General features: G+C 45.0%; 1 protein-coding gene across 1 annotated transcript in view; it reads right to left on the bottom strand.

The window, feature by feature from the left end:
• Positions 1-12340, bottom strand: part of LOC124796183 (discoidin domain-containing receptor 2-like) — a 136072-nt gene that overhangs the window by 74502 nt on the left and 49230 nt on the right. The window contains exons 3-4 of the mRNA XM_047260273.1: positions 6117-6348; positions 1431-1578 (exon numbers count right to left, since the gene is read on the bottom strand). Of these exons, the coding sequence (XP_047116229.1) occupies positions 1431-1578; positions 6117-6348 (380 nt within the window). The remainder of the gene's footprint in view (positions 1-1430; positions 1579-6116; positions 6349-12340) is intronic.

Genomic DNA, 12340 nt, shown 5'->3' with positions numbered 1-12340 from the left:
CGTCTTCCGCTCACGCCCCAACATCGTGCAGCCCGCCTCCAGTGGTGTCGCGACAGGCGTGAATGGAGGGACGAATGGAGACGTGTCGTCTTCAGCGATGAGAGTCGCTTCTGCCTTGGTACCAATGATGGTCGTATGCGTGTTTGGCGCCATGCAGGTGAGCGCCACAATCAGGACTGCATACGACCGAGGCACACAGGGCCAACACCCGGCATCATGGTGTGGGGAGCGATCTCCTACACTGGCCGTACACCACTGGTGATCGTCGAGGGGACACTGAATAGTGCACGGTACATCCAAACCGTCATCGAACCCATCGTTCTACCATTCCTAGACCGGCAAGGGAACTTGCTGTTCCAACAGGACAATGCACGTCCGCATCTATCCCGTGCCACCCAACGTGCTCTAGAAGGTGTAAGTCAACTACCCTGGCCAGCAAGATCTCCGGATCTGTCCCCCATTGAGCATGTTTGGGACTGGATGAAGCGTCGTCTCACGCGGTCTGCACGTCCAGCACGAACGCTGGTCCAACTGAGGCGCCAGGTGGAAATGGCATGACAAGCCGTTCCACAGGACTACATCCAGCATCTCTACGATCGTCTCCATGGGAGAATAGCAGCCTGCGAAAGGTGAATATACACTGTACTAGTGCCGACATTGTGCATGCTCTGTTGCCTGTGTCTATGTGCCTGTGGTTCTGTCAGTGTGATCATGTGATGTATCTGACCCCAGGAATGTGTCAATAAAGTTTCCCCTTCCTGGGACAATGAATTCACGGTGTTCTTATTTCAATTTCCAGGAGTGTATGTCTGGAGCACAGCATTGTAAGGAGAACCATCAAAAAGACTTGAAGTATTTAAAGGTTGTACTACAGGATAATGTTGATAATTAGGAGTGGACTGTTAAAATATGAGTTGGTCCTTTGGAGAATTGCTGAAGTATGGAAAATATGGTAAACAGAACAACAAGGAGGGACAGGATGACAGAATATGTATCAAGACATGAAGAATTAACATCTTCATATTTTCGAGGCTCAACGACTGTTCCATAAAACTTAGGGCGTGCAGCCGCATAATTTCGACTTCTTCTAATATTTCGGCTGAATACCATCCAGCCATCTTCAAAGTGAGCTGAAATTTTAGAAGAAGGAGCCGAATTTATCCGGCCGCATGCCCGAAATTTTATGGAACAATAATGGATTAAGTTTTATAACTATTGAGGGGGCCGTAAGTGGTAAAAGCGTGCAGGGGAAGGTAGGGACAAGAATGCATTCCACAAATAATTGTGAACGTTGGATTCAAGTCCTGCTGTGAGATGGTGACGTCGGTACAAGACAGAAAACCATGGGATCAACTGTCGATGGACGACTTTAGTTCTGTTTTCAGGTAGAGAGGGCCACAGTGGAGACAGATCGCCTGGCGTCCACCCACCTGTCCAGCGACAGCCGTAGAGCTCGACCCTCATGCAGACGGTCCTGCGGTGGAAGCTGTAGGGCAGGAAGCGCACCCTGCTCGCCCAGATCGCTGGTTCCAGCTCCTGCTTGGACTCCAGGTATGTGTTGGTGTTGCCCTTCAGCACCTGCAATTACATGCACTGCTCACAGCTCTGCCCGTTCGCAGACTATCTGACCCAACTACAGATATATTTTACTTTGAAAGTACCAATTTGTAAGACAGTAAATGAGATTTAATAAAACAAAACTACGCCAGATGTATTCTTTAAACTGTGCAGGGTGTAACGGGTATAAATGCAGATATTTCTACTGGAGACTGAGGACACTGTAGTGAACATGATTATGTCAGTATTTACTTTTGCAGCTGTCACAAGTAGTATGCTTTTAGGCAGGGCAGCACCTCCAAGCAGATGGGGCAAAAGCAAGCCACTAATTCTTATTTTCCCCTGAGCGGCAGGTCGGCTGCTGAAGTGTGCATGCGTGGATACACAACAGTTAGCCTATACTAACAGGTGTAGTCCACTTAGTGGTGCAGTTACAACCGTGTAGAAAACATCAGGTCTTAAAGTTTGTTATGTGTTCGTGGGAAGACAGGTCGACACAGAGGAAAACAACAAATCACTTAGGTGCGTACATATTAAGGTATCACAAATAAAAATCTCTGTACTTAAGACACCCTATATATTTCATACTTTGTGGCAGAATGGGGGCGATCTGCATTTTAATATATTCTGAAAAAAAAAACTCCAAAAGGCCAAGATCGCTAGTGAAGCAATTATTTCGATAATAGGTTCCTGTGGGACTATTTACCTTCTTAGGACCTTATTCTCTACAAATTCACGTAACCTCCATATGTGTTGTGTCACATCACGAATATGTAACTGAAGATCATGAAGATGTAAATAAACAAAATCTACAAACATGTGGATAGTGCGCCAAGTGGAAATGTCCATGCTCCATACAATAGAGGAACACATACTGCAATCAGCTGTTGTGCGGACAAGAGCGCTTGTATTCAGTACACTATGTTTGTACATAATGTTTATTTTAAATTTGACCTGCTTATACCTTGTGATTTTCATGACCTTCACACACATATCCGTGATGTAGCTTGATGAATGGGTACACATAGAGGAAATTATGTGAATTTGTAAAGCATAAGATCCGAAGATGGTAACACAACGTGCGACATGGTCGCGAATCGGACAGTGACCCAAATACGGAATAAATTTCCTTTACTTCACGTCTATTGTCACAAATGACCGTCTCACTGTTTCATAAAAATACGTCTGAAGATGGGCATTATAGACTGAACCGGTAGACTGATTACAAGAAAATTTGTGACCGTAGACGTGAAGTAAAGAAAATTTATTCGAAGGTGGGAAAGTAGTCTTACCGAACCCGGTTGTCGAAATAAATGCATTACTAGCGATTTTTGGGTCTTTGAAGTTTTCCTTCTGTTATGGATTCTTTGAAAATTCGAAAATATGTACAATATTGTGAATGATCTACTATGCCCTGCGCTTTATAAATACTGCATAGTTACTCGCGTAGAATCCTAAACAAAGTTATTACTTCCAATTTAAAACAGCCAACGGTTAATTTAAGATTTGGTGGTGTGGCGGAAGCACGTGGCCATAGCATCGGGCGAAACCGTTTCAGTTTATCAGTTAACGATTATTCATAAACTGACGGTTTAAAAAAAAAACTGGCCGCTGTGATTTATGTCTGCCTTATTTTCCTCTAACCGTTTCGTATATCGTGAGATTCAACGGTATATTAAGTCATCCATAACCAATATTCTGATGGCAAAATCCCCCACAAGTTGCAACCCAATCTTTATGTCAGACAGTTGTCAATGACATGACACAGCCTGAGGACGGATTTAAACGTCATTGCTTACCTGAAGTATCCGTTTGAGAACAGTTGAAGATTCGGCTACCATTCTGTTATGGGGGACATACCAACACAGTTGCTTTCATATTGTCATTGCAGACCAAGGACTGGAGGCGTGGGCAACTCTGTCCTCCTTCATTAATTGAACAGAGCATGTGATGGTTCTCGACAATAGTGACGTAATTGCCAATTACTATAACTCAGTTCCATTGACTTTTCCAGTATTTTTCTTGTTTTTGGGATCACCAGGCGTCTGACTGGTTTGGTACATACTATTTACCTTTCCCATGCCAACCGTTTTATCTCAGAATAACTCCCTCACCTGCCGTCTTCATATTCTTACGTTTAAATGAAGACTGAAACGTCCAATCAAATTTTGTACCAAGGCTCGGATTTGAACCCGGGTTTCCAGCTCACTAGGCAGATGCGCTAACCACTACACCATCCTGGCACGTTGGCTGTGCACAACTGCATGAACTACAATAGCGTGCCACATTCCTCAATCAAAATTTTCATTCACGCCTCAGGTCCCTTGGTATTCCCCCAAAACTGGAAAACCATTGCAGAGGCCCTAAAACTGTATTCTAATAGCACCTCAGCATGGAATGAAATGGGGGCGAGTGCCTGTAACCCAAGTCAGAGTTTAGGGGGAGTACGAAGTGGGCTGAGGAATGAAAAGGAATTTGGACTGAGGAGGAAGGCAGACCTAGTGGGGCCCACGCTGTTACACAAATCTACTGGACCAGCGTGGCATAGTCATTAGCGCTTCTGCTTAGTGAGCTGAAGACTTGGGTTCGCATCCCGAACTCAGCACAAATTTTTATTCGTCGTTTCAGTCTGCATGCATACATAATAGATATTCGAGACTTGAAAAGGTCTTTGGAACAATATTTTTTTAGTTTAATTGTGCATTTGATATATTGCAACGTCGGTATTGCCCTACAAGATTTTCATCTAGAGCTCCCCCTACTGCCACGGTGTTGTTGTTGGTGTTGTGGTCTTCAGTCCAGAGACTGGTTTGATCAAGCTCTCCATGCTACTCTATCCTGGGCAAGCTTCTTTGTCTCGCAGTACCTACTGCCACCTAAATCCTTTTGAATCTGGGCTATTCCATTATATCACATGAACTATCATCCTGTCCCTTCTTCTTGTCTTCCTCTCGTCAACAGCTCTGTGGAGAACCTTCTCTATCGTTATCAGTCCAGTTAATTCTCAACATGCTTCGATTCTCTCTTTTCCTCTCACCTTCCACCACAGTCAGTATTTCACTTCCCTAAAATACTGAGCTCCAGACGAACAACAATTTATTCACCAAACTAAGGCCAATGTTTGGTACTAGGAGACTTGTTTTGCTCATGAATTCCCTCCGTCATACGTTACCTTGCTTCCAAACGTAGGAGAATTGAATCTATTTCGTTGTCTAAATTTTGATGTTAATATCGTCAATTATCACGTTTCTGCTTCCCGGAAACACTTTAGTCTTTTTAGGGTTCGGCGCCCCAGTCTTCAAAAACGGAACCTTTATAGGACAGCTTTTTTTGTTCTTCCGTCCGTCTGTGTGTCTGTCCAGCTTTTAAGAACACTTTTTCTGAGAAACGAGTAGACGTATCAAGAAGAAATTAAGGTCTCATATTAAGGTCTACAGGCCCTTGGCGGTGTAAAAGTCAATGCAATCGAAAGATTCGGTCATTTACGTCACACATTTCGATACTCGCAAACTAACTCATCAGAACCTACAGGGTACCACTCAATGACCTAGAATCACGAAATACAAGAAGAAGGAATGTTTCTGAGTACAAGCAAAGCAAAAAATCGGGACCTAGTTAAACTATAACTATGCAAACTGTAAGTATACAAAATATTTTTTCCATGTGAACATACATGGCATTCATCATCCGTCCAAAGCTTGACATACGAATATAACTGTATTCAAACATAAAATGTAAGCTGCAGTCATGTTTTACTAAGTAAATTAAAAACGTTTTACTAAATATTCTCTCTCAGCATACATAAACTGAAGTCCATTGTGTTTCCATAAGGCTGGCTTCGAAAACGACCCTGTTTTTAAATCGCAAACACGAAAGAAAGAAAAGAGGAGCTTCAAACCTTCGTAAAATGAGTGAACTGAAGATCCCCGATCGTTTCTTTTTGTGTGTCCGGTTAGCCTGAGGAACCACTTTAGAGGTTTTGGTACGGTTTTAGAATTCCCGGGACCGACATCTTGCCAGTATCTGTATCGATAACAGGCAAGAATCGTCGAGATTCTCGATTCCCGGGATGGATGACTATATATATATATATATATATATATATATATATATATATATATATATATATATATATATATATAATTGTGTCTGAGCCATCTTAGTGTAAGTCCTACTCGAACTTGGCCAAGTTTTCAAGTTCACTCTTAGTAAAGTGCTCAGTAGGTTTTTCATTTCATTCAACATGTCCTGTAATTCTATTCCTTTTCGCTTCCACTGACCTTCTGCCGAATCTTATTGGTGACATTCTCTCACTCAGAGTTTTACTCCCACTGCTGAACTACTCTTTAATTTTCGTCATTACTTCTTCGATGTATAGATTGAACAGCAGAAGAGGAAAACAGCATGCTTAACGGTATGGGACAATAGCTGCATCGTTGTCTTAATCCATTTTTTACACGAGGGTTTTTACTCTGTGATATGAGTAAAAACCACCTCGTAATGGCCCTAATCTTTCAGTTTGCTTCTGCTAGGGCCCTGCCACACACCAGCATACTGACCTCTTTACCGCTGTGGTCGCGGTAGCGGATCCATTTGCCGAGCCGGGGCCGCCAGTACTCCAGCATGTACGCCTCGGCGAACTCCTGGCCCTCGCCGTTGCCGAAGCGGCCCTGCGTCTCGGTGGCGGTGACCAGGTGCACCTGCCGCAGGTCCACCTCCAGCCACTCCTTCGGCTCCATCGTCGCCTGCTGCTTGGGGCACCACGCGCCTCCGTGACGCTCCGTGCGGACCCTGCAGCATAACGGGTTTGGAAATCACTTCTTCAGTGTACGAATGCGTCGTTTCACGGCGGTTTACCGGGTGACCCTCCTAAAAGTCGTCAGGTGCACTTTCTCTGGTGTTGGGGCAAGTACTCGCAATTTTTGTCTTGCAATATCAAGCTGGTGTCAGCCGAAACAAATGATGTCCGTCACATCTTTCATGTGTTAGCCAGTGTCGACGGAATGTGTCGGTTCATTTCACGTTAGAAAGACAATTATTTATTTAAAGCGTAATTTTACGTGTCAATTTGATAGAGTGGTACCAAATTAGTCTGGTGCGATATTCGTTTTGCCGATCTCTATTAACAAGGACTTAAAAATTGAATCATAACTGTACGGTCCAGTGACGTTAAAGTAACCACTTGTGAAAAGCAGCCGACCGCGCTTCAGTCCGAAACCGCGGGACTGCTACGGTCGCAGGTTCGAATCCTGCCTCGGGCATGGATGTGCGTGATGTCCTTACGTTAGTTAGGTTTAAGTAGTTCTGAGTTCTAGGGAACTGATGACCTCAGATGTCAAGTCCAATAGTACTCAGAGCCATTTGAACCATTTTGTAAAAAGCACGAATAGCCACATTTCCCAGCACGGATGTGCTGGAAGAGAGTCAGTGAGGTTCTAGAAGGTACGAATGAGAACGTGGAGCCTCGTCGACTCCAATGCCGCGGGTGTCTGCGTGGATTTCTAGGATGAGGATCCATGGTGCGAAAAGCCCGATCGAAGTGGTCCCATAGGTTCTCGACTGTGGCCTAAATCGGGCGAGTTTGGTGGACAGAGCAGTACTGTAAAACAGATGCTGATGCCTTCCGATCAACACACATACACCGCGAGGTGTGCGGCACGTTGCATTATCCTGCTGGTAGACGCCATCATGCCGAGAAATGACACGCTGTATGTAGGTGTGCACATGGTCCACAAGGACTGATGCATACTTGCGTTGATCCATTTTGCCCTCCAGAATCACGCATCATCCAGTGAATGCCACGAAATCATTGTGTGAATTTCTAAGGGACCAAGCTACAGAGGTCATCGGTCCCTAGGCTTACACACTACTTAAACTAGTTTAAGCTAAGGACAACACACACACCCATGCCCGAAGGAGGACTGGAACATCCTGCGAGAAGGGCCGCGCAATCCGTGACATGGCGCCTCAAACCGTGCGGACACTCCGTGCGGCACGAAGTCATTCCTCAGACCATAAAACTCCATCTCTGGCGTGGACAACCATCGTTCCAGGGCCATCCATGCAGACGGCCATCTATCCAATGGAGCATAAAAAGTGATTCATCTGAAAAGGCCACCAGTCTTCACTCAGTGATGCCCTAGCCTGTGCTGACTGCTACCCGCCATGCAGCGGTGCTACTCACTTACTGCTGGAACACTGGTTGTTGTTATTATTTTGAGATCGCTCTTAATACGTAAGACTAAAATGAATATCGCACTAGATTAATATGAGACTAGTCTTGCACTTCAAAAATCTTTTTGTTTAAGGGGAAAAAAGAACCCGTGCTTTTCGTCGACACTGCATGTCACTGGATGAGTAGTATTTGCACAGGATGAATGCAGCTGGAGGCTGCAGAAATAAAATTGGAAGTATCTGCCGAAACATGCTGCTGACGACACTTAAGATGAACACTCGGTATACTGGTAAAGTCTTCTCGAGTTTCCAGCTGCGTCAAGTGGTTAAAAACCAACGAACCTTCGCCCCAGTGATCCACAGATAGCCTACTGACACTGACCGAAGAGAACTCGGTCCAAAGCTCATGGGTGTTTAACCAACTGACGCATTTGGAAACTTGAGGAAATTCTATTGCCCTCCATATTATCAAAAGGAAAAGCCACATATGTCCCTTCGTTTTTCTTCTCTTTAGTCTGACCCATCTAAGCTCAAAGTATACTTGTTATACATCGCGTAAATATAATTCCAGAACGTAGTTTATGCTTTTATTTCTGACTTATTTGGATTCTCCATCTGTCAATTATATGTGAGTGGAATACACTTAAGTTTTCCCACGCTAGTTGCAGAACTTTGGAGGCTCTCTCTTATATTTCAAGCTACATCATGGTTTCTTGCTCCATTTGGTAAAAGATAGAAGGAAGACTAAACTTCATCAGGTCTAGGCGGTTGGAGGTGAAACTCAAGCTCGGACTGGTCATTAAACTGGGCGAGGTCTTCTGAAACGCACCATGGCTCATGTTTGGCATTACAAGAAGGGACATTTGAATCCTGCTCATTTCGTAACACATATTCAGTGGCTAATCGCTATCCACTGTCACCCAGTTTACTATGTGCAGCTATTTTCATCTTTCAAACACTGGCAATTCTTTTCATTATTTTTACTAATATTGACTTATTATTAACTAACACTTTATCACTCAGTCGCATTTCTTCACCGTATTTCTCATGTTATTTTGTACACCCGATCTAGCCCATATATAGTGCTATGTCACGCTTGCTTACGGAGCGGTGCTGGTTGGTGCATGCTGTCGTTACCGTAATCACGTCTTTTGCGGCATTTCGCCATTGCGCCCACCTCGATACAATGGCACGACCACCCTTTCGGTGTCCAACGGTGTTACCGAGAAACAGGAAGCTTCGGAAATCTTGCGACAAGGAGACAACCGAACACCAAGTATGTCTGCTTGCCAATACATCCATACTTGGCATCCAAGCAGCAAGTGGTATCGAATTGCCGATCACTGTGGAGCAAGATGCTGCAGTGTGAACAGGGAGGTACTGTCGTGATACGATTATCCTCTGGAGCAGCCGTCACCACCATCTTGCAGGACCACCCGTCTTATGGTCTAGCAGCAGGTCAGACGGGCCGAAGGTCAAACTGAAACCCCACTACCCACTGGCACGCTGGAAGTCCACCGCCAGCAGGTGTCAATAGCCAGATGTCGGCTTTCGCTCCCTACATGTCGTCGCTTCATCGTGCGTCACTGCTGAGGCAGGCCAGCAGCTTACTTTGCTACTGATACAACAGTGTCTGTGTGCAGGGCCAACAGCTGACGTTGCTCCACCGCTTGGAACGCCTATCACTTAAGGTCGTCCTACACCTAGGCCTTACTGAGTAAGGCAGCAGCAGCAACTACACGACAATGCATTGTCGCCGTCTCATAAATGTTGACAGGTGCCTTCGCCTGACACTATTTCTGGACCTAAGTCCTCACTGGAATGCTCCACATGTTACAAACCAACAATGCTTGCAGTCGTACCACGATTGATTCACACACACACACACACACACACACACACACACACACACACACACGAGAGTTCGCGCCTGTGCTTTCGTAAGTGCTACTATCACTTCGAATGTCCGATGAACAACTTCTATCACAGCCAAATTTATTTTATATTGTTGTTGTGATCATCTTGAGATTGCTTTCCGCAGCTGTATAATTACTGCAACCAACATCCACTTGAGCATTTTTACTGTAGTACCCCGAAACAAGTCTTTCCACACAATAATAAAAATTTACAATTCTTTCATGCGTAAGGATGTATCCTATTAGCCTATCATTTCCTTTATACAAGTTGTGCAATAAACATCTTTTCGCACCAGTTCCATTCAGCGACTTTTCATTAGTTACCTGATCGACTCATTTATTATAAATAAACCTCTGTAATGCCAAGATTCGAGACATTCTAATTTCGTCTTGTCTCTGTCTTTCTTTCTCCCACGATCGACTTCCATATAAGGCATCCTACTAATAAACAATTACAGAAAATATTTTCTAACATTTAAACTGATATTAAATATTTGTTAACAAACTTCCCTTCTTTTAGAAAAGCTTCACTTTGTTCTTTTATATTACGTACTAGATTCTCTGAACTTGTTAAAAGATGGGTTCGTTGGAACATTCATAAACGCCATGGTACCCTGTGGCATGCACAGACGACGGACGCAGTTGGTCTGTAACGATGTGACGCTGGTGACGGTCTTATTATTTCTTCAAGCTGTCACAGCAGTTACTCGTGTAGATTGCTAGAGCGATAGTGATTAATTTGCCTCTGAGCACTATGGGACTTAACATCTGAGGTCATCAGTCCCCTAGAACTTAGAACTACTTAAACCTAACTAACCTAAGGACGTCGCACACATCCATGCCCTGGGCAGGATTCGAACCTGCGACCGTAGCAGTCGCACGGTTCCGGACTGAAACGCCTAGAACCGCTCGGCCACCGCGGCCGGCTAGGGATTAATTTCCATAAATCTTTGACTAGCTTGCTTAATTTAGAAACTTGCATTTCCAGAATACTGGCAACTATTCTCTCGATCACTGTGGGTCATTTGTTTGCTCCTTCTCTTCTTTTTCCACGTTTTACAAAACTTATTTATGTCTACTTATGATGACGAGCCAAGACATTATGACCACCTGTTTAATAGCTCGTTTGTCCGTCTTTGGAACGAAATACATCACTGATTCTGCGTATCAGAGATTCCACAGTTTGTTGGTAGGTTAGATGTCTACGCAGAGGTCATGTGACTGTCGTAAATAACGGGCCGCTGATTTGTGTGGTGATGACGTCCGATAGCGACCCAGGTGGCTTCCACAGGATTTACATCAGGAATGTTTGGTCGCCAAGACATCAAGGTTAGTTCACCATGAAGCTCCTCAGGCTACTGTAAGACGGTTGTGGTTCCGAGACACCTACTATTATACTGCTGAAAGATGACATCGCCGTCGGGGAAGACATCAAGCATGCAGGTGGTTCACAGCTGTCAGCGTGTTTTCGATTACTACCACAGGTCCCATGCGACCGGGGGAGAGTGTTTCCCATACCTCAATAATGACCCACCTGCGTGTGTCGGTGGCATGCTGCACGTTTCGAGCCGCCGTTTACGACGACGACGGCGTTTGTGTAGACGACCATCGACCTATTGTAGCAAACATGTGTTTCACACGAAGAGCCGACGCGTTTCCGTTGATCGACGGTCGAGTCCCGATTGTCTCGTCCCCACTGATACAGTAATTCATGATGTCATTGGCTCAGCATGTGCACATGTGTTGCTGCTGAGCTCCATGTTCAACAACGTACGATGAACGGTGTGCTCCAAAACACTTGTGCGTGCAGCAGCATTCTCATCTTCCGGCACAGATGTCACAGATCTCCATCTGTCCTACTATACAGAGCAGACAAGCCTCCGAGCCTTAATGTTCTGTGAAGAGTCGTGGCCGTCAAACCATTTAGCAACTAACGGTGGTTTTACTGTCCTCCTAACTCTTTCTGCAGATGCTCACGACAGTAGCACGTGAACATTCGACCAGACTAGCCGTTTTTATGCTTAATAATAATCTGCCCTGTCTCATATCTCAATGGATTTACCCATTTGCGGCCAATATCTCCGCTAGCGTGATTCCCCTTCCGTGTCTGCTCCGCTTATATCCTTTTGTTACCGCATTACGTGCCCACAATGCCAGCAGGTGCCATCCAACGTCGCGGTGGGAAGTAGTCGTAATGTTTCGGCTGATAAGTGTATATTGTGATGATTTGAATACCTTCATCACTGGATCCAGCAGTACAGTAAGTCATTACTATGGACTTCATTACTGGTAGAAATTAATTAATCGTTCAGAATATGACTGTACAAACTGCAGCAAGCACTATTCACTGCAGAATACGGCGGCAGGACGTCACATGCGAGGCTGCCTCTCGTCAGGGAAATTCCCGCCGACGACAAAATTCTAGCTCGTTTCCTCACCTGTATTCTCCGGTTGATGAGCGACGGAAACTTGCTACAGTGCTCCAGTCGCCCGGTGTTTAATTTGCAACTTCCTCTGATGCCGACCACAACTTTGTGCAAAAGTTCAGCGCGCCGAGGCAGCCTCTCTGCTACCACAGTCAAGATGCTGCAATTTTGCAGAAGACAAGGAAGCCTCTCTGTCCGAGATCAAGGGGAGAGGAAAACAGGTCCCTCCTCGAACGTGCCGCGCCACGCCGCACAGCGTAGCGCAGG

This window comes from Schistocerca piceifrons, chromosome 4, assembly GCF_021461385.2.
Source record: "Schistocerca piceifrons isolate TAMUIC-IGC-003096 chromosome 4, iqSchPice1.1, whole genome shotgun sequence".
NCBI lineage: Eukaryota > Metazoa > Arthropoda > Insecta > Orthoptera > Acrididae > Schistocerca > Schistocerca piceifrons.
The sequence above is the reverse complement of the archived record's forward strand: the minus strand, read 5'-3'. Positions and strand labels throughout refer to the sequence as shown.